Source organism: Apteryx rowi, unplaced genomic scaffold (assembly GCF_003343035.1).
Source record: "Apteryx rowi isolate R43461 unplaced genomic scaffold, aptRow1 scaffold_24, whole genome shotgun sequence".
In the NCBI taxonomy this organism is placed as follows: domain Eukaryota; kingdom Metazoa; phylum Chordata; class Aves; order Apterygiformes; family Apterygidae; genus Apteryx; species Apteryx rowi.
Genome location: NW_020448752.1, coordinates 2,359,105 through 2,381,942, shown reverse-complemented (window position 1 = coordinate 2,381,942; position 22,838 = coordinate 2,359,105). Strand labels below are relative to the sequence as shown.

General features: G+C 46.4%; 1 protein-coding gene and 1 long non-coding RNA gene across 2 annotated transcripts in view; one reads left to right on the top strand and one right to left on the bottom strand.

Moving 5' to 3' along the window:
• The window catches only part of SH3BGRL (SH3 domain binding glutamate rich protein like), a gene marked incomplete at its 5' end in the record, with an annotated part of 39,811 nt that extends 20,600 nt beyond the window's left edge, over positions 1-19,211 (top strand). Inside the window, 3 exons of the mRNA XM_026066281.1 lie at positions 7,333-7,518; positions 11,315-11,395; positions 15,171-19,211. Of these exons, the coding sequence (XP_025922066.1) occupies positions 7,333-7,518; positions 11,315-11,395; positions 15,171-15,203 (300 nt within the window). The remainder of the gene's footprint in view (positions 1-7,332; positions 7,519-11,314; positions 11,396-15,170) is intronic.
• Positions 19,212-20,776: 1,565 nt separating this feature from the next.
• On the bottom strand, positions 20,777-21,535 carry LOC112966340. Its single transcript, XR_003253570.1, has 2 exons — positions 21,447-21,535; positions 20,777-20,977 (listed from the first exon to the last, which is right to left on the bottom strand). It is a non-coding gene; the product is annotated as an uncharacterized LOC112966340 (long non-coding RNA).
• Between the last annotated feature and the right edge of the window lie 1,303 nt (positions 21,536-22,838).

Here is a 22,838-nt window from a genome sequence, read left to right as displayed (position 1 = left end):
TGAATAGCTATTCTGTTAGCTAGTCACAGCACCACAGGTGGCCAAGCCTAAGGAAAAAAAAGAAATCAGTGACCCTGGAACAYAGAGAGAGGAAAAACCACTGCTGATAATGGGCATATTTAGCTTTATTTCTCTGTGCCTTGCTAGATAACTTCTTGGGCTGCTTCTCCCGGCCCCTGTCTAAGCGGCAGCGGTGAGACCGAGGCCCGGCAGTTGTTTGCAGCTGGCCAGTTTGCAGTTCGCTTTATCGACTTGGACCCGGTGGCGTTTTGGGAGCAGGCTCGGGAACGYGAGGCTGGGCCGCGGCACGCAGCAAGACCTCGGCCTGGTGCAAGTCCCTGCAGCAAATGAATTTGTCTTGGCGGCAGCCCAGCATTCCCCGTGCTGCCCCGCTCCTCCAGAAGGAAAGGTCTCCTTGAGGAGTCTCCCCTCGGCTGCGGGGACGGACAGGGCAGCGCTGCCGGCTGGTGCTGGGCTTTCGCCATTCTCAGCTCACGTTTTAGCTTGTCAATCTTCAAAACGTACCAAAGCACTTGATGGCTACAAGGCTTACTGCAAATAGTGTTATCGTTTGGAGATTTGAACTTTCTCACCTTTTTGCACAAAACGGATGGCTCGTGTGGTTTAAAGAATTGTCGGCCTGAAATGAAACAGCTTGTTTAAAAGCATCCATGGTTTAAAATGCAGCCGCCCCTGAGGTCTCACCTAGGATCCTGGCTGAACCCAGAAGGCTGGAGCTAGAAACTGTAAAAATGTCTTTAAGCCGATTTTTATCTCTGACTAACTTGACAAGTGAACAAGAGCTGGATTCACTGTTGTGCATTCGTTCTCTGTTTTCCTGGTTTAAAAAACCAAGCTAAGTTTCTCCGTTGCGAGGTGGCGAGAGGGAGGCACTCGAAGCCACATCTGCCCTGTAGTTGCTGCTGTAACTGATGATGTAACGAACCAGGGCTGGGACCTTTATACGAAATCTCTTTAAAATTGTTCTAAATCCTCACAACAGTGTAAAAGCCACTTAATCGCACCTTAAAAAAAAAAAAAAAAAAGATTTTCTTTTCCCCCATGCAAAAGGTAGGATACAGTCCCACACATAGGATGTCGGGACCCCATGCTGAATGCCGGCGCTGCAGAGCTGCCACCACCTTGGTGACCCGTTGTTTGGCCAAAGCAGCAGCACTCGCCCCGTGAACCGCCCGAGCATTGCAGCGGGCCCTAAACAGATTTCTAAAAGATGTCTCTTGTCCAACAGGGAATTTATTTATAACCTGAAAAAAATAATAAGACTAAAAAAAAAAAACCCACCAAAAAACGTCCTTGGCCAGCAGTACAAGGCAGACTATTCTTTTCTGTGTTTATCTACATAAACCAAACAAGATAGAGGAGAAATTTCTTTGAAGTGCGTTTCAATGAAGTCTTTAAGACAGCAGTTTCCTTGCAGGGCTGACGCAGCGTGTCTGCCTCGGCCCTTTTCCTTGCATGGTCGTGGGCCCGGCAGTGCTTTCCTCATGGCGACGGCACGTTCATATCTCATCCCCATGCTGTCAAAAATCCACCGAGCTGGACAAGTTGTCTCAAGTAAAATCGCTTCCCTGAAGGTGAACTAAAATAACGAGCGCAATTTTTTTTCTTTTGTTGGCTTTCTTTAGTGCTTATTCAAATAAGCAAGTAGTTTTGAATTGCAAATCAATATATAGGTGGGGTTTTGGCAAGAGCTAAGAAATACTAGATTTCAGTTTGGTATCTGAAATGCAAATTTCAGAGGAAGCTTAGTTTTCCTTGAAGTGCAACAGTAATATTTCAGGCTCTTTGACGACATAACCAACTTTGTCCTACTGCTCCCTTTGTGTTTATTATCATTTAGCTATTTTTTTTTAAATGAGGGCAAAAGAGCGAAAAATATTTTGAGACTGAACTGTTGCAGCATTTTCTAGTAAGTGTTCTGCCCACTTTGGGGTTAAAATTCCATTTCTGATGGACTATGATTTGTTGAAAAAACATCACCCACCTCTGCTGTTGACAGCTTTGCTGTGGTTTCTCTTGCATTCCCAAGACTTTCCTTGCAGCAGGACAGCGTTGCAAACTAGAACGTAGAATTGTAAATTCAGCTTTTGATACGTTTTTGAATGAAGGACTATACTTGTTCACAATCCTAAAATGTACGTTTGCATAATGTTCCTCTAGGCACACGCTCTGTTAAAGCTTAATATTTCATAATTGGCTTATAACTGGAAAGGAAGAGAGTCTCGATACACAGTGACAGCTTAAAAATAGGTCTGCTGGAAGCCTGGCCTTGTAATGCTGTTTGTTTGGATTCTGCCTGCAAAAGATTACAGCGTCAGGGTCAGGATTTACTTAACCTCCAACCACTTGCCATAAAGGTATTTCCATCTTTGGAGTGGACATTGGGAGCCAAAACCGATTCAGAAGGGATTCGTGTGATTAAATGTTTCCTTTTAACACTCTTAGGAACATCAGCAAAAAGTGTATCGTTTCCACTAAGCTGAGTAACTTCAGATTTTTTTTTCGCTCTGCAAGAACGTGCTGAGAAGCGAKAATCACTTGTTTTCAGACCAACGGCGAGGTGGGTTTTCCCCTTGTTTTTGGAGGGGGGCAGGGGGTGGCAGGGGTGAAGCCACCTGTGCACAACACGGCTGCCCCGTGGGCGCCCCTGTCACCCGGGCAGGACCCCGGCGCGCGGCCGGGCGCCTCGGCTGGCAGCGCTGACTCTCGCTTCTCCTTCCATCCATCACCGTCCTTCACTTCTCTGTCGTTTTTGTGCTTTTGCGTCTATCCATGATTTTTCCACCTCTGCAGCGTCCAGGTTGCCTCGGCCCCCAGACTCCACCACGGTTCCCGCAGACCCTTCATTCCCGGGCTCCTGCGCTTTTTCCATTCATGCTCCCGTCTCTCTGCTGGCGCCGTCTAGCCTGGAAAACGTGTCAGGAGCACTCAGCATAAACAAGGATTTTCACGTTTGCCAGCTGGGGTTAGCTGCAGCTGAGGGGCCAGGATAATTGTCAAGCCGAGCGTAGTGCGCGTAGCACGAGGGGGTGTCCGGAAGGGCTTTGGCCGCTGTCCATGCCCAGCTGGGCGCCTCGGAGAGCTTCCTGGGGAACGCGAGCGCTCCGYGCTGCCAGGCGTAGCCCGAAGATGGTGCGTTTCCGCCCGCCGAAGGGCCGCGCTCCCCGTGCCGAAYGCGGGTGGCGGGAGCCGTCTGCCGTCTGCCCCGTCTGAGCTGGTGTCCCGAGGAGGCTGAACGGTGTCTGGAACAAGACAAAATACATAGAAGCGGCAGCAGGCGTCTGTTGCTCTATTTTAGGCACTTCCATCCCGGTGCGATTGCAGTGCCCAAGGTTAATCGAGGTTTGCTAAACAGGCCCATAAAATGGTGGGATCTGGCAGCCCTGTCCCTTCCGCCTGGCCGCGGGTACCGCGTTTCTCCRGGGCGTTGAGCGCTGCTGCGTAGCTGCTCGTCGCCATGGCTGAGGGGCCTGGAGGAAGACCTCACTGATCTTCCAATCTCCTCCGCTTCTTTGGCCAAAACACTAGGGTTTCAAAATAATATTACGTGTCGGCCCCAGCGCCTTGTTTCTCTTTGCAGAGACTTTCCACCGCCTTGGAAGGAGAATCACCTCCTTTGACCAAGGCCGGGCGGAGAGCAGCGCAGGGAACGAACGCGGTGCTCGCCCGCCGCAGGGAGCCTTCTCTAGCGGAGGAAAGCTGCTTCCAGCTGGGGATCCTCTTGTGACTTCCCGGAGGGGCAGAGAAGGGCGTCCGCTGGGACAGCCCTGCAGAGCCGCAGTTGTGGACTCCTGGTAGCTGAGCAAGCAACACGGAGACTTTCCTTGCCCCAGAAGCTGAGAGCCCAAGATGAGAGAAGATAGAGGAGATCGGGCAATGCGGCAGTGTAGAGAGGGAGATGTTGCACATACAGATGTTTAAAAGGAAAATTGTGTTTAAGTTGCTGGAGACATGTCGACTTCACTGGCCTGATCCTGGCAACGCGTTAATGTTTTTCTAATGCTGTGAATTTCCCGCAGTCATCAGTGAAGTTCCCAGCATCCATCGCCTCTGGAAGACTGGTTCTGTCTTTGAGCTGTGCACCTAGGTTCGTAACAGAAATGATGGCAGCGTAGGATAGCCAGAGGTATTTACTTCATGTAGAAGAAACATCTTAATGGCTAAGATAGGCTTCATCAGATGTTATGTACTGTGTGGTTATCTGCTACGTATATATAGACACAGACAGACAGACAGACAGGCTCTCCAAAGGAATTGGGTAACGGGAGCCTGCCTCTGGATGGGTGGTGGTGTGAGACGGTGGTGAGGTGCAATGAGGAACCTATGGGTATGTATATGGTTAGGAGGTAATTTGCTATTAAAAATGACTTAGAAAACAGATTTCTCAGGAGATCAAAATRCTAATTGCTGTCAGATGATAGAGCTATTGTTGTACAAGGCAGAGTGTAATTTAATAGTGGATTGGGTAAAAACTATGGGTTTAATTTTTTAATTCTGTGAGCTCTCAAAGTGTGTTCTCTGTGAGCCATTGATTTTGTACAAGTTAAGGAACTGAAACTAATGGAAATGGGCTCAATCTGTAGTTTAGAAGTGGTGGAAAATGGTTAATTGAAACATAACTAGTTTGGCAAAAATCATTTTAGTTTCAGGTCAGTATGTTGCCTTAGATAGTGACCACTAACCGAAGAGAGGTCCTTTATAGAGGCCCTTCCCTCCTTTCAGTCCTACAGAATGGTTCGGGAAGGAAACCCTGACTTTTTTTGAGCTTTGTAACTTGACTGAGAGCTTTCCCTCACTGCTGGCTCCTGCTATGGCTCTTGGTGTTACAGGCGAGCGAAGAAATCTCTTACCATAGATTTGAGTCTGCTGAAAAACGTTCTTCTGTGTAGCCTGTAGCAGGAATGACTTCCTTGGGGTGGTATTGGCCTGTCCATTTTATTCATTTTTAGCRACGATGAAAGCTAGCTAATGCACAGCAAGAGTCCTACCTGTCCCTTGCGTGCTCTGCTCCGGCRCCTGAGCTCCTCTGCTTTGGCCCTCGCGGTCCCGGCAGCCCCTTCTGCTGCCCGAGCCGGGCAAGTGTTTTCCCCCTTTGGGAACGCGGAGCTGAGCCCCTTTGCGCTGTGCCGAGATAGATACAGAGGGAGGTCTATCTCTGGGGTTATTTTCTTTTAAAAAGACAAAATCCGGTTTCTCATGGAATAGTTCCTTTTCATGCGTTGCCRTACAGCGAGGAGCGACGGCTCCAGCGGAGCTATTGCAGTGCGAGCGAGGGGATGCTCGGAGACCGGCAAAGCCTGGATGCGCCTGCGCGAGCCCCGCGGCCACGTCTGAGACACTGCGCTCTGCCCTCGCCTTCTCCTCGTTCCCGGGGCGGCAGCAGTTTCCCCTCAACCGTGTTAGGGATGTGCAATGTCTCTCCCCGCCGGACCGCGGGTTCAGCCGCCCCCGCGGCGGCGGGCGAGCAGGGGTGCGCAGCTGCCTTATTTGGCGGCCGCCCGCCTGCCCGCTGACCTCGGCGCCGCGGGTTTCCGTGCCGCTGCCTCGCCGTATATGGAGAGGCTGCTGCGGGAGCCTGGCGCCTGGCCYGAATTAGCAGCAGCGCAGCATCTGCAGCGAGCGCTGCTTTTCTCACCGGGAGCTGATTAGGTTAAATCCAGACCTTGAGCTGGTTTTACAGCAAAGGGAATAACGGGAAGAAAACAAATTTCCCGTTAAATGCTGTTTTTTCGTTGCTCGCCAGGATGCGTATGGTTATAATTTCCTTCGTAGTGGTAAATTCATGCCGAGGAAGGACAGAGCRGCTCTGTCTCAGGAAGTTAATAACTCACACGTGACAGTAATAAAAGCCACCTTTCCTGTGACACGGCGACAGCATCTTGGCCGCAGAGACCCTGCTTTGCGCCGGGCGTCCCGCGAGCACGCAGAGGACACGCTGCATCAGCAGTGGGATCTCGTTCAGCCTGTGCAGCTCAGCGCTGGCACCTTTCCCCAAAACCCGTCAGGATCTGGGGGGGGAACGAMTCAAGCGTGGCCTGTATCTTCTCCCCACGTTGTGCTGCTGCTGTTTTTGTAGAGGAATAGTGTGAGCTAGAGCAGTTCTTGCTTCAAGTCAGTCTGGTTTTGTAACAGGTGAATAATGATAATATTTATTTTGAATGACCTCTGGACTCTGCTGCGTTYGGTAGCAAAACCTTTGCTAGCATAGGAAGGCGGACGTGCTGTTTCTCTCTCCTGCAGCACTGCTTTTGCCAGTGATTTCCAAAGCTCTCCGGAGGCAGTACCTGCAATCGCTGCACTCGGAGCACAGCAGAAAAGGGTTTTTGCCAAGCTTTTTGCCCAAGAAAACTTGAGCCCGAGGTACTTTGGGGTCTTACTGTCAGGAAATCCTTGCGGAGGGAGCTGCAGAGTCGACTTCTGAAGGATGAAAAGTTTGAATCTTGGATGGGTGAGTTTGGCCTGTGATTCCAGGGCACCTGAGGATGCAGTCGGTACCTTACGTGTCCCGCTAGCAAACTTCACTGCCTCTAATAAACAACGTGCACCCGAGTTAATTTTAAGGCCCAGCCAGCGTAGCCTCTGCAAGGTGACTGCTCGCACCTTTGCCTTTGGACAGATCCTTGGCAAAAAGTCAAACAATAAAACCTCGTGCTTAAAGTCTCCGTTGCAAAGTRTCTCCTGGTGCTTTGATGCATTTTCTGGGGGGGGTCTTGTGAGCCAAAGGGAGTATTTTGGCCGTGCGTCTGAGTTCACAGCACCCGCGTGTGGATAGGGACGGGGCCTGCAGACTTTAAGCCAGTTCAGTCGTGTAGGAGCCAAATCGAGGGCTTCCTTAGGAAGAAACCGAGCGCTGACCCGAGAAGCGCAGGGCGCGTGCAGCGTGCGGGAGCGGAGCCGTGCCCGCGGCGCAGGGATCGGCGCATCGCTGCGCATCGGCAGTCGCGCAGCGCATACCTGCCCTTGCAAACTCCTCGAAGCGTAGCAGAAAAGGGCTGCTGGCTTCTCGGAGCTCGTGGCCCTCCGCCACGCTTGGGGGGCTGCRTCCTGCTGACCTGCCCCGTGCCCTCCAGCTGCACGCTGGCTGCACAGCACCACGTGCGCTTCCCCTCGGCTCTCAGGTTCCTATCTCTGCTTTAGAAAATACTCGTTCTTGCTAAAAAAACAAAAAACAAAAAAACAAAAAAAACTTATAGCTTCCATTTTCAACCTGTTTTGTATCCCCTTGTTTTTGCATTGAACCCTGGAATTGCATAAGCAGCAGCAGGAAAATGCTTTGATGACTAATTTTGTCTTCTGCTCCTTTTTTGACAGATTAAAAAGCAACAACAAGATGTATTAGGTTTCTTGGAAGCCAACAAAATCGAATTTGAGGAAAAAGATATTGCAGCCAATGAGGAGAACCGGAAATGGATGAGGGAGAACGTCCCCGAAGACAGCCGGCCAGCAAGCGGGAACCCCCTGCCGCCCCGACTCTTCAACGACAGCCGGTACCTTGGGGTAAGGGACCTTCCAGATCTCTCGCTTGGTCTTTTCTTGTCCCAGTCCTCGCGCAGCTGCAATGGTTTGTGCTTTGCTGTTTTGATCAACAGAGGACAACTTGGCCAGCTGGACCCTTGGGTGCGCAGGCTGTGAAGGGCACAGAAGAGGTTAAATGTTTACTCATCCTTGGGGGCTTTTAATAACAATTGGCTCTTGGATATCCTGCTCTAGAGGAAGGATGAGACCTCAGATCTGCAGATTTTCAGACTGTTGGGCTACTTACTGGAATGAGCCTACCCCCAACCTGCAGTATATGTATTTTTCCAGTGATTTTTCTTTTAATAGCTTTAAAAGTTTAGAGTTTTCTAATTCTCATTTTTAACTGTAATTGTGAACTAGCACATCACAGAAATCTCACACTGTTGCACCAATCCTATATTCTGTGGCAAATTCAGAGCGCTGTTCTGTATTCATGGGGGTTTTCTATAAACGTAGATCCTAGATCATTCTGTAACCTGTTACTCAGCTTCCAAAAGAAGCGTTTGTATGAAGTGATTTTTGCCATGTCAATATATTAGTTTTCTAAAACTGAGACAAAAACGCTTACCTTGGGATCAGCTTCTTATGTACTGTTCCTGAAATGAAGGTGGTTGCAGGCCGCTTGATCTAATGCCTTGAATAGATTAAAAATCATGCTGCAAATACAATTCCTACTTGTAATTATTTTAATGCTTGATCAAAAGTATGTTGCCCTGCAGCACTTCTACTCAGCAGGCCATGCTTGAATGATTATTAGATTAACTGTTAATTTTATTTTTAAAACTTAATATCTTCTGAAAAGAGCCCACAGTATGCATTGCTCTCTGCTGTTTGTTTCTAAGTCATTTTGTAATCTGGTGCTGACCCGCAAAGTCCGTAATTCAGAATCTCTCAGTTCTGCACCTTTGAGAGGCAATTTTGTGACTACTGAAAGAAATGATACTCAATCCCCAGGATTTTTTTCTTGCTTGTAACAAAGGCAAAACTCGAAACAAAATCCACAGTGAACTAAGATACCATGTGGCTTTCAGAATTTTAGTGACCCTGATTTTGACATGGAGAAGCTTTGGTTTGGAGTGACAGATCAATAATTGTCTGTAACTGAAAGCTGAGAAGGAGCTAGTCAGGARGAGCTGAAAATGTCTATTATTTGCAGATATCTCTATCTTTTTTTATTTTATTTTTTTCTTAAAAAGCAGACTTCTGTGCCAGTAGTCAATCCAGWTGCATACAGCGTCACCTTTCTGTCCTTGGAACAGCAGAGCCTTCAGGTGTGCAAGCAAATCGCTGCGCAGTTGTCCTGTATCAGTGAAATGTAGCCAGATTTCTGCTGCATTGCTGCAGCCGTCCAGCGGCACAGGGYACGGTTACGCAGTGGTGTAGGCCAGGGGAGAAAAAACTGCAGGCAGTTGCGTCTGCGTGTTCGCTTATCCTAGATGCTTGAGATTATCTATCGTAGATAGGTAATGTACCCCAGCTGCAACCGAGGGGAGTTCTGGATGCGGTAATTTTGGGGAGAGCTGTACGCACGCCTCAGACCAGTTCCTGCTGCGYGCTTATTTCGTTGCAGAAGGTTTCGTTAAAGGAATATCATGTCGCTTTGAACTTTTCAGGACCAGCCACTGCTATTCTCCAGGGGAAAAGGTTTTAAAAATTCCTGGATGTTAGGCTAGGCTGAAGATCACACAGCAAAGGATTTCCAGGAGAAGATTTTAATCAGAGTTGTACCAAGCACACACCAAGGTTACCCTCTGTTTTGGGGATATTTCTGACTGCATTGGGAGTACCTCGCCAGCTGCTGTATATCCCAGTGTATTAGGGTGCGGCTGGGGCATTATATCATTCAGAGTCATTGCTCTTTGCCTTGCTCCCTGTCTTTCCCATATGTAAAGAGTGAGATGGTGGAGTCTCTGCCCATCACACAAGAGGTTTCAAGTCCTTTTTATTGGTCCTGAGGTTGCTCCCGTAAAGAGCAATCCTGGAAGGTGCGAAGGAACACTAATTGCTCTCGTTTAGAAATCCAGTCAATTTACATAGCTGGATTCAAGTTACTGCAGGTTAGCTTTCAGAAGGGTAAAAGTTAATTTTATGCACCCGCACATTTAAACCCATCTAYGGTTTTATCTGATTCACCTTAAGCCTGAACTTCCCTGTTGGTTTTATCTGATGCAGCATAACAGGTAGAGGTAGGAGCAACCCGGGTTTTACTGGCATGGGTGCAGAGAGGGGCTGTGACTGCAGGCTGCCCGTGCCCACRGGCTGGCGAGGAAGCTGTTCCTAGTGGCAAGCCTTCCTCTCCCGGTCGGCGCAAAGAGTCGGACTGCTGGACTTGCAAGATAACAACCCCTTTGGTATCCAGCAGCCCCAGCGTCGAGCTAGTGCTGTCACCAGGAGGGCTTTAGGGGGGATTTAACATAYGCATATGCATTTTTCTCAAACTAGCAGCTGAATGCTGCATGTACAGATTGAACAAGGATTTGATATCCCTGATCTCTAGGCTCTTTGCCTTCTCCGTTCCCGCTATTTCAGCTGCCACGGCCTCTTCTGCGAGTACCCCGGCTCTGAGCACGCTGCAAACCCTACAGCGTTTGCTCGTTCCTTACGCTCTTGCCTGCAGACGCGTGGGCATGTGAAGCAGCTTGCCCTTAATGGCAGCTCCCTCCCCGCCGTCAGCCCTCGACGGAGCCTGCTCGCTGCTGCCGCTCGTCCCAGGGAGGTTTCTCGGCCGGGAYTCGTTCATCAAAGGAAACCCGTTAGAGCTGGAGAAAGCCAGTGCTGTTGCTTCAGCTAAAACGGAGAGAAGGAAGGGCACRAGTCAGATGGGGCGAGTTTGGAAATCGGAGTTAGGGAAGTGTGTGGTAACTCGGCCAGCGCCGGGCTTGCACAATCCTGGGTTCCTTTGGTTTTGCTAGCTCTTTCCTCAYGCAGCAGACGACTGAGTTGAGCCGTTCATGCTCTGTACAGAATTGCATTCGGTCTCAGATGTTAAGAAGGGCAGAGAACGGAGCGTGTATATTTTTATTGTGTTTCATTGTTTTTACCTTTTTTATGCTTGAGAAGGGGCTGTGTGCATATTTAGAGCAACTGCGGTGCGCTTTTTAACACGCCACCAAACAGCAAGAGGCTGAGACGTGCACTGCTTTGTTGCGCTGGTGCACGGCCTGTGCTCACACCGAAGGGACCCGGATCTGTTCCTCTCCAGCGCATGAGCACGGATGGATTTATAACAAACAGTCCCACTGCATTTCATTCATTTGCCTCGGCTAGTCATGAATGGCAGAAGTGATGGAGAAAGGTTTACTTTCAGKTTACAGGTTTAAATTTAACTTTTAACAGGTTTAAGAGTTAACGTCCGTGGTTGCAGAGTTGCCATTACTAATCGGGGTCAGTAATGAGAGCTGTGGACGTTAATGGTTCTGACTGCACCTCGGTAAGGGCTCGGCCCAGCCACGGGGGAGCGACGTCGGTGCCAGACCGGTGATGGCCAAGTAAATTGCCGTGGAGGCTGTGGGCTCCGGGAAGGGCTGAAGCACCGCGTGGCAACGTCTGTTGCTGCGGATGCCGAAATCCCCAGCTTGTCACCTTTTCCAAACGCTATGAATTACACGGTAGCAATGCTAATGATAAAAGTCTGAGGTGACCGTCTGAATTTTGCATTATGCTGCAGCAAACGGTTTGCTCGGTGTGGGGGAACATACCAAACTGATCTCCGGTTATTTCTGAAGATTCATACTTCTGTTTTGCTTTTTCCCCCCCCCTTGCCCCTAATCTGAAGGATTACGAAGCTTTCTTTGAAGCCCGAGAGAACAACGCAGTGTATGCATTTTTGGGCTTGACCGCGCCGCCTGGTTCAAAGGTAGGTGTATACATTTTTCACAGTAAACTACAACCTGTATTTTACGCCTTGTTCTTCTCTGCTCACAGCAGGGTATTTTGTGTTTTGTGGTTGCCCCAATGAATCTACCTGCTGGTCTGATATTCAGGCTCCAGAGGCTTTAGCTTTCACACTTCAGCACTACTGCAATATGTGGTTATGTGCTCCTTTATTTAGAAGATGCTTTATTCCCTGGAAGCTGTATTCCCTGTTCCTCTCTGTCCTTCTACCAGAAAAATTTAATGTTCAAGACTGATGCTCTTTTGATACCCTCGCTGTAGAGCCACTTTGGATTATTTTTTTTAATCAGAATTTTTTTTTTATATGTTGTACACGCTGGGAACAAGTGAAAGAGTAGTTAATATGTGCACTGAAGAAAGTCCAAGAAATCTGGATGAAAAGAAATTGCCACAAAATAAAGATTTTTCATTTTAGTGAAAAAAATAATAACTCGGATGAAGTTTTGATGAGACTTTTGTAGTGGAAAATACCTCGAAACCAGAGTCACTGGTCTTACTTCAAAGCAATTTTTTCCTCCACCCCATTACGTGAAGCTTTGTTTTTCCTTTGCCAATTGCAAGCTGGGCTGCCGCTGTGCGGATGCGATGGGCTGGGATTCTCCGCTGCATTTTGATAAGATAAGACAAGGCTCTACGTGTTTCACTTGGGGGCAGCAGGATCTGCCAGGTCACTTCCAGCCTTCTTGTTCCAGTGGATAAACACACCGCTTCCTTTCAGCTTCATTCATGTAAGAGTTGAAGGTCACCCTGTACGTATCACTCAGAGGCCTAATTTTAAAGGTGGATGATGATCAGTTTGTATTAACTGTTACAAACAGCAGGTCAGACTGAACCATGCGGTTTTGGGAGCCAAATGCATTTCCAGGGATAACTTCACTAACGTGAATGGGGTAGTGAGGAAGAACTCCGGCTTGTACAGAGAGTTCCCAGGTACCGAAGCCTGCGATGCTTGTCCCAGAGGAACGCCTCGCTGGGTTCGGAAGGCCRGCTGCGCGCAGGCCGGGAGTCGTTTAAATCCTGTTCAGGTTTCGTGGAGCATCTGCACAACATCGCACAGAAGCGGGCAGAATGGAGCCAAGGAGTGAGAGGGCAGCGCTGARCCCGCGGGATGCAGGATGCTTTCTCCATTGCAGAGGCTTTCCCGGGTGCATCCRTATGACCCTTTGCTCGCTCCGCGGCTGATCACGAGAGCTGCAGAGCGACTGTACGACCCGCTGCGCCCTTGGAAGCGCAGTGCTGGTGAGGAGCAGTCGGTGCCACGATGCATCAGCTCGTCTGTCGCTGTAACGTGCACGAACGTCGCTGCGTACCCGACCTACGAGTTACTGCTTTGACAGAAGCCGTCTGCGTGGCCAGCAGTTGCTCTAATTCTGTCCGAGGGTGGCTTTTAAGGARAAGGTTAATCTTAAAAAGGAGAAACATTAAGGTAGTTGTACTCTGCCGGATTTTCATATTACTTGCTGCTGCTGGGGGGTGCGTTAGAGCTGATGAAGATAACCTTTGGATAAGCGACTTTGTAGCCGGTGTATTCTGCTGTTGGCCTGACTTTCGTTATCCGTACCACAATTACATGGTGTCAAACGCAGCTGATTGCCTGCTGCCTGGAGCGAGAAACTGATTTGTGGATGCTGAAGGTGGCATTTACAGCACAGCTACACACAAGTAATACTGCAGTTAAGGACATTGCGTCTGTATGGRGCTACACAAAACGAAAGGAATCTAGGACCAACCTGAGCACTATTGCAAGAGGGGACGTTGGCCACAAAGCTCCTTGAAGTGTCAGCCTGAGAGATTTGGAAAGTTGTTTGAATGCAAAGTTSTGGTATTAATGCCAAGCAAAATTGTGAGGCAAGCCTCGGAAATGAGCACAGGAAAGGGAAATAACTGTGTACTGAGCGCTGGTGTTTTGTTTTGTGCTTTGGGCACTGCGAAGTTCAAATGCACCTACAGACCCCAGGGAAATACTCAGAAAATAGTTTGCATTTAATTTATCTTAAATATCCCAACTTCAAGCAGTGTGGGTCTTTTAAAGGGAGCGGATTGGGTGAGTTAAAGGCTGTGATGACTTAATTTAAGAACTGACAGCAAGCTCAGTGAGGGCCCTCCTGGGAGCAATAAGGGAAAGTGTGAAAGACAGAAAGTTTAAGACATGAAAAGCTGAGCACTGCCCAGCTAGCTTGCAGGATTAGGCTCAAGGAAAGGGAATTTGACTTCCGAGGCAGGTGGGTTAGTGTGTTCATTGCGGAGTTCACTTTGTGTCACTTCTACCTGCTCTCCTGGGGAAGAGAGAAACACCAGGAATCCTCTCCTGCTTACCACTGCCTCGTTTGAAGATAYGTACCTGATACTGCCTTTTCTGCCAAAAAGGTTGGATGCCGCTTCTGTAGTGCCTGTGACCGACTCACGGCTGCGTTACAAAGCAGAGAACTACCTCGTTGTTACCGTCCAAAGAGCCGCTTGTCTTCTGGAGAATTTAGAACGTTCTTTTTTCCCAGGTTTTGTTGCCCGTTCTCATCTTTCCGCCTTTCTCACCTGCTTTTGCTGTCTCTAACCGATAGCCTGCCCTTGCACAAGCCGCGTGGCTGCGCCGTGACTTCCCGGTTCCACTGCTGGGGCCGCGGCACATGGCCGGAAGGGGAGCCCGGGGCATGGCGGAGGAGCCGCCCCAGCGTTCCCACGCTCCGGGGCTGAGCAGCGCCCTGCGACGTCCTCTGGCAGCYGGCCAGGAAAGCCCATGACATCCCCCGAGTCCGAGATACCGGAGATGTGCGTGGTCCTCCCTGCCCTGCGGCGTCAGGACTGTGTCCCCCCTTCTTAGTCTGAGGGGGTCTTACAAGCTTCCCAGAAATTCCCTTCTTTCTCCTCCCTCCTGTCTTTTTTTGTAGTATTTATTTGTTTGACTTATTTTTGAAATAGTTATAATGACTCAAGCTTATGTTAGCAGTGATACCGAGTCTGCTATCTTCAGTATTTATATGCAGTCACCAAAGCAAACAATTCAATTACATAAAAGCTGAGTTTAGCATATTTGGGGCTTTTTCTTAAAACCAAACAAACCCTCCGTCCTGAAGTGCCCCAGTAAAAGCACTGTGAATCTGTTCATCTTTTTTGTAGGCCATGTTAGTGTTCAGGTGTAATTACACTGATCTTCAGTCAGAAGTACGCTTGCAGAAACCATTTCCAAGGAAATTAGTTTCCTTTTGTAGTTCCTCTGTAACACCAGTCATTTCATTCCCCTTGGTGACCACCTTCTTTCTGAACATACGAAACCCCAAGGCTGACAAATGCAGGTTATTGTTTTTTAATGTTCCTTCTGACATGTACTACGAAATGTTAGCAGTTGCGGGGGGAGCTGTGTGCTAAACTCCAGCAGCTGTTTCTTGATCTCAGTGGGAATCAGCAATAACTCACTCTRTCGGTGGTCAAACCTGGTCTTGTCGTGGTCAGGAACGTGGAGCGGGCAGCAGAGAAAACGTGCATAAGCGCATATCCCTGCAGGTCCTGCTTGGGCTGGGCTGGAGCTGGAGGTAAAGCTAGCACCGTATAGGATTTGCTTTATAACGTAATCAGAGGCAGTGGGGACTCTTTGAGCTGGGCTCAGTGCCGCTCACCTTGTTTAATCACACACTCCTGTAACTTTTGTTATGTTATGTGGACATTGGTGCCCAGCCCAGGTATATGGAAGTTGTCACCTTGCATAAAATACTAATATGTATAATTCTGTTCTGCTATTTCAGGAAGCCGAAGCACTGGCAAAGCAGCAAGCATGAATTTCAACTGCCTTAAACGCTCTGTAAAGGGAATTTCCACAGCTTTTTATAAAATAGTAAAGTTGTCTCTGCTTCAAGAAAAATAGATGTGATTTCTAACATTTGATTGGTGCTTGCAGCATTCACAGTACATTAACACAAATTCGAACACAAAGTGAAAATGTGAACATAAAGGTAGAAAGCATGGAGTGTGTTATTACAAAGTTGGAAGCATAGGAAATTGAAGCAATTAGACATGATTGATTTTTCAAATAGTTTAAACTTTCTTGGCAATTTGTCCATTTTGTGTAAACTTAAAGAAACTATTTTAGTACTATTAATGCATATGTGGTTATACCTAGATATCCAACTATTTAAAAATACAGAAAACAAGCAACAGCGTTAAACCTTATCAGATACTAACTTTAGTGCCTGAGTTGCCTCAAAAATATTACTGAAATATACAGTAATTTTTCAGTGTCTTTTTAGATTCTGGTTTAAGATGAAATTGTAGGTGGTGGTGTGTAGTATAATAACCATTATAGTCACTTTTGGAATTGATGTTTGTTCTTTTGTAGAATGGATATTTAAAATTGTATTGTAACACACTGTACAGATGACAAAAAAAAAATGCCATGTATTTCTCATTTAAGTGATCTATGTGGGCTCTTCCTACAAAGAAAAAGGGATTTGGGCAATGGACAGCCTTTCCATTGGTAAGTTGACCATGTAGCTGCCTAGGCACAACTTTTTACATGTTTGTGTGCGAGACTCAGTGCACCTCAATGAAATACACGCTAATTCCCAGGCGATGTTGCAAATAAGCCAAAATGGCCAGAAATGGCATTTCCTTACCAGTGTAAGGGTGAAAGCCTTTAATGTAATTCTTTACAAAAGTACCAGTTCACACTGCTTATAGTATTAGATATCTCGGTGCATGTCCAGGTAGTAATTAGTTGCATATAGTATTTTTTCAAATGAGGAAGTAAAGTTAAATGTTTGAATAGCAAGAACTATTGTAATTGAGCAGGATTTTTTTTTTTTAAGGTTTAAAAACTTAATTCTATTTCTGTTGCCATATCATGAAGCTATTACAGGAATTGCAAACCTGTTAAAAGTGTCTTGTATTGGTGAATTTACCATGTGCAATATTAGCCTGTCCATTCTCCCAGTGCTTATCCGATAGCTGCCTTGGCCATATTCTGCAAAAATATAAATAACTACAAGTGCCCTGAACTGTAAGAAATGTGTGTGGGTAGTTTAAAATGCATTTTGCACCACATAAGGTACTTATTCCCCCAAAGCAACAAAGGACAGTGAGAAAGATGATTAGTCCTTGCACAGTCAGAGGATCACTCTGATAGCTCTGCACACACACGTTGTAATTTGCTTTGCTTTGTGAAGGCAGAGAAACAGGCAGCACAGATCAGCAAAGGCTGCGGCGTATCATCACGGTGCGGTTACTGTCACTGAGGCCGTAAAGCAGTGCTTTTAAGATACTTTCTAAAACAGGTTACAGCTTATAAAGTCTGAAATTAGGAACAGGACAAAAGTAAAAAATCATGTTTACAAAGACCCTCTGAAGTGCAGTAATTCAATACTTCTCTCACCAACATTTGTTTGGAACTTTTGTTCCATTCACTACAACTAATGATGTTGTCAACATCCATTAAAAGAGAAATGCAGCTGCTCGCTTTTGGTTGGAGAAGGTTCTTCTAGAGAAGATCATGGTAAAACTTCCACAGATATCAGAGTGAGCAGGATCTAGTGTGGAGCCAAGGTAGTTACTTTTTTTTTGGTTTTTTGGTCATGTTTTATTTTTTCTGATTTGGGGGCCTGGGAGTAGGTGTTTGAAGCTTGTGCTTATAAAAGCAAGCACAGTATCGAAACAGATAGGGGTCAGTTAATGTTGCCTCATCTTCAAGATTAACACACGCATTTGTGCTTTCTTATTAACAGGCTTTATCAGTAATTGCTGAAATATTGTGGAATTTGTTTTTAGGATCTTTTAGGGGTGGAAGGTGGGTTACATTTTACATCCAGTGTCTGATTTTAATCATTCACTGCGATTGCCTCATTCTAAACTGAGGTGAGCTTGCTTTCTTCATATTGGCATAATCTTTCTTTTTGTCTAAACCTACTGCTCATGTTTCTGAGAAAGAAAGAAAGAATACTAGCTGAAGTTTGGTGAAGAGAGTGGAATTTGACACACAAGTCACTATACTCATGCTTATTTGCTATGTTTCCTGTTTAGGGAAAGTATGGCATAAGTTTTGTCCATTATGGTCATTATTTTGGAGAAGCTGTAATTGAAAGTGACTGCCAAATTCTGTCAGTTCAGTGACCCAAAATAGTCTGAAAAAAGGTCAATCTCTATTTATGACGGTCAAGAAAATCGCCAAGTTTAAGCAAGCAAAGTCAGTTCCCTCCTCGAGTGCCCCCCTCCTTGCCATATGGTAGCATTCAAACTGTATCTGCATTCCTGAGAAAGCTCTGTCGAGACAGACTGAATTATTTCTTTGTCCGGGGAACAAGGCACCAACACAGAGTGAAAAATACCTAAAATCCTTCTGTTGTGGGCTGTGTGTAAAACTTGTATTTGTTTTGATGAAGACTTTTTGCATGAACTAGGAGTGGTAGGGATGTGTCGCCTATATGCTACTTTGTGGTTCACATACCTGTTCGTAGGTTAATGATGGGTGCGACAACTGAATTTGTTCATTTCTTTCTTGAACTCCGTATTTTTCCTATGTAGAAGGCAGGCAATAAGTATTTAAACTGTATATTAACCATTCCTGAATCATTCCAATAAAATTGTTTCAGAATGCTTTCTCACACTCTTGACTCTTTTGCATGGTATCTTCATGGTTTGAAGTGGCCCCGTAAGTGGAAAAAAGTGCAGTTTTCAAGTGAGAATAATGATTAAAAAAAAAAAACCCCAAACTAGGATCTGTATAATAAAGTGAATATAATGCATGAGTTTTCCATCCACTACTGCATGTTAAATTTATTGTCTCTCTCACCTGTTGCAGCTAAGGAGTTATAATTATTTAGGAAACATCCACACAAAATAAAGGCTTTGGGTTTGGGGGGCTTTGGGGAGAGTGTTGAATGCACTTCCTAATGACCCTGCTTCCCTGCTCCTCCCGCAAGGCAGTCACCAGGTCAAAGTGGACAGGGCGAAGCAGCTTCGCCCCATGCCTGTAAAGCCTGCCAAACAGCCGGAGCTGCTTTTTGCACAACGTGTAATTAATTAGCTTTATGCTGCTCACAACAGGGGGGCTGTGTTATTTAATATCTATGTTGCCAGAGAGGGCAGTGTTAGATACCTATTTAAACTGAAGCTATTCCTTTTTACCTTCTCTTTTTGCCTGGTAGACACAGCAGGTACWTTCTTTTAAGACTCCACATGCTTTACATACTGAAGCATTACACCACCGAGAAACGCTATAAAAGATGTATTTTTTTCAACCCCTAAACTGTACTAGGATTTGCCCAAATCCCAGACTTGTATTCAGATGCTCTTAAGGAAACCGATCACTTAATTTTTAGAGCAGAGCAGCTTGTTAGAAGGGAGCTTACTTGCTTTCTATTTATAGGATCAACTTTYTTCTGTGTCTAAACAACTAAAGCACAACCGAGAGCTATCAGTTATCCTCATGTCTTTAAGTAGTGTTTATTGCTTGTCYTTCCCTCTTGCTCTCCACCATTATTTAGTGTCTTAAAAAATGGTCCATAATGTAAGTTAGGGAAAATGGCTTCTGATGGCATTTCTAATTATAAGGAATCCCATTTACTTTCACTGTATATACACTTCACTTGCATAACCTGAATAAATCTCTTGCTTTCTTGTCCGTTTATGAAAGTCTTAAAAAAACAAGTAATTGTTATTCATTAATGTAAAGCTCAATATAAATCAGTTTCAAAAATCTGTTTAAAAACAAAATGCATGTCTGCATATGTTTACTTAACTTGCTGTTTCAGGTTATAATGGTGTGCACTGTAATAATAAACTTTTCTACCAATGAATATGGGATTTTTCTCATTTCTCATTTAATATTCTTAATCCATATTTTGTGGAAAATTCTGTAAAGCCTGATTATATCATTCAGCTCATGTTGCACATATTTCAAACTCCACAACTACCTTGCAATACACATTCAAGGTGTGCATAGTGGAGATAGATGCCTGCTAGTCCCTTACTGAAGAGTCTTCYTCACAGAGTTGATTGAGGTTAATTTGACAAAGACAAAGCCCCAAATGTAGGCTCCTAAATAGAGTTAACTAAAAGTTTTTGTCAACAGAAGTAGGTGAGATTTTACATGATTAAGTATGCTGAGTAAATGACTGGCTCTTCAGCAGCTCTATTGCTTGAGCTGATAAGAGTTCATTTACATACTGTATACAAAGATCTGAGTCCTGGTTTTTCTTTTTTTTTAAACATGAAATGAGAAAAAGGTTGTGGTATTAGCTAAAGCTGTGCACACAAGCCCACAATTTGAGAAATGCAAGAAAAAATACTTACCAGGAACAACCTAAGATGCATTTTTCAAAGGATTAATTTAAATCCATTTACATAATAGATTCAGACTTATCATTCAGACCTGCATTAAGAACTTAATCAGGCCACGTCCCTTCTGTGWTTTCTCCATTATGGTAAGAGAATTTTAATAGTCAATTTAAAATGAAATAAAGACAAGTCATTACCTGGGAGCAAGCCATTGAGGTTTCCTGCCTTGARCTACTGTTTTCTTTTGTCAGTCTTGTTGTTTAGGTGTTTTTTGTGTGTGATGTAAATACAAGACTGGGAAAATGTGTGTTATTACTTAGGGAGAAGCAGTCTGAGTTTACATTTTCCTGYTTCATCCCCAGCCTCTGATGAAGAGCTGATTGAAGGTGTAAGGAAAATGAAGGCATCTACCTATCACTCATATCCATATATTCCATTGGAGAGCTGAGTACTATCATCATGTTTSTTCCACCTATCTTATGTTCTTTTTCTGGAGTCAACACACTGTTTCTGAATAACCAGTGTTATGCTGTCTGCTACACCAAAACAATAACTATATAAAGTAGCGATTTTAGACATCTATCAGTCTTCTAGAAGAGTTAATTTCTGTGAGGTACATTCACACGAGAAAAAAAAACTAAAAATCATTTTAGCACTACAGTTCATTTAAGCTGTGTCTGAAGCTTCTTTTGATATGGAAAATGAACAGCATGAACAGGAATCAGCTGGTGAAACTACTAGGTGCTTTCATGAAAGCAGAATGGAGACTATCATAACATCCGTACTTGTTCTGGAAATGGATTACACTTAGCATAAAAAAGGATGAGGTGTGAAGCCCATCTGAATAGATCAGGAAGTAAATAATTATCATGTAATTATCTTTTAATGAGCATCCCACAAAAGCAGAAGTATTTTGTGATTCATCCATACTATGTGATCTTGGTATATTTTAGATTGAAAAGTTTATTATGAACAATTTTGAACTACGTTGTAAAACCCTCTAGAAAAGGCAAAAGGATGCTAAAAGGTGACTTAAGATGACGAAGCAGATATCRCTGTTTTACTACAGAAAATAGAAGCATTGTAGTATCATAAATTCCTGGATGTTTATTCTGAGTACCTAATAAAATACACACATTTAGTATGTCCCATTCATGAACCACCAAATGCCCCAAACAGTCCTTTAGACCGTAATTTCTCCTCATACAGGCTTGTCTTTTGAGGTCATCTTCAGGAACTTGGAGACTTCTTCATTTTCAGTTGCTTGGTACAGCATCTCAAAACCCTTAAAAAGCAAGCACAAAACCGAGCAACATCACTGAGCAACGTAATTCCCACGGGACTTCAGCCTCGCTTCGCGTCCTTTCCCGGCACGTGGGGCAAGGTGGTTTTCGTTCGGGCAAAGGCCTCAAGTGGTGCGCATCGCGCGAAGCCGCGTGAGCCTTCGTGCCGCCACCACGCCGAGGCCGCAGCCGGTGAGGCCTCGCTGCGAGACGCGCGGTGGCTCTGCGCGATGCCGGGGGCTGATCCCGCTCCGGGCCGAATCGCGGCGGGGGCGGCCGCAGGGGAGCGCGGCCCTTACTCCGCAGTACTCGTCGCCGTGGCATATCTGCGGCGGCACGGCCTGCGCGTCGCCCGCCTTCTCGCGCATCTCCCGCAGCCGCCCCTCGCTCACGGACACGTCGATCAGCTCGTAGCGCCCCCCCCCCCCTTTCCCCGGCTTGGGGCTGCGGCTCGCCCCGGCCGCCGCTCACCTGCCTGGACCCCGTCACTCTGCTGTAATAGACCTTGATGGAGCTCATGGCCGCCGCCGCCGCCGCCGCCGCCGCGCGGTTGCTCCGGCAACCAACCGCCACCGCGAGCCCGCCCCGCCMCCGCCTTCTCTGATTGGCCGATCCGCCTGTCGGTCAGCGCTCGGCTCGCGGCGACCGTTGGCGGCGGCGGTTGCGCGGCAGCCTGAGGGAAGCGGCGGGCGGGCTGTTGGGCTTCCTCTCCCCGCGGCCGCCTCSCGCGCTGCCCTTCCCGGCCCTGGGCGTGTGGCGCAGCGCCGCTTCTCCGGGGCCGTGCGGGCCGTGATCCCGGTCTGGCGCGGTTTTCCTCAGAGCGCACACGCAGCTCCCAGCGTGCCGTCTGTGAGGCCCTGGGTCTGTTTGTCCCGTTCCCCCCCCACACACACACACACCCCGGGTATTGTGCGTCTAAAGACATAAGTGTCGAATGAGTCTGGGTCCTTTTCCAGCTGTGGATGGAAGCTCGGCTGAGGTAGCCTCGCTGGTTACGGTCATTTCTTTGTGGCTTTGGGGAGACCCTATGACCGCTCCAAGCTTTGTTTCTTCTGTGCCTGTTGCTGTTTGGTGCGTAGTAAGACTTGATTTGTGGTTATAAAAGTATTTTGGTGTCCCGAGTAACTGAGTGTCTTTAAGCTGCAAAAAGCCCTGTGTAGGTGTTTGCATCCATATGAATTAGTGGCAGTTTTGATCCCAAATACAGAGGAATCGTAAGAGTTTTTTTTTTTCCTTGAAGTTAACAGTAAGTGCCGAATTTCTGTTTCCTAAGGAAAAATCTGTTCACTCTAGAAACTACAGTTCTGTAGAGGATAGAAACTTTTAATCCGTCCCTCTGGCCTGTGAAGGCTGTTGAGCCTCTGGTGCGGCCGCTGCAGAAGCTGAGCAGGGCGATCAGTAGGTGGCACGAGAGAGACACGGTTTTGTGTCGTGAGCTGGAAATGAAAATCAAGAGCATCGTGGATTTTTATGAAATCTGTTTGGATGTACTGTCCTTATAGAAATACAGTGCTGTACTTATTTTTGTTTTAAATATCTATTCCGTGCTGGAACTAACGCAGACACGCATGACTTGAACAGAAGCTGTGGGTGAAGTGCGAGTCCCGCTGGCACGGTGCATGCCGGAGGGCAGAAGGATGTGGTCAAAGCTCCTTATCTTTACCCGATGGGCAAAACCACAAATTTAAATCCAGTGTTGTAGGGGTAGAAGGAACAGCTGCTTTTAAGTGTATCAAATTTTTCTGCTTGCATGCTGGTACTTATCARTCAGGAGTGAGTTTTAATAAAAGAAAGATCAGATTCTTTGGGTTGCTTTTTATTTGTAGATATGTATTGATAACTTGAATCTTTTATCACAGTAAC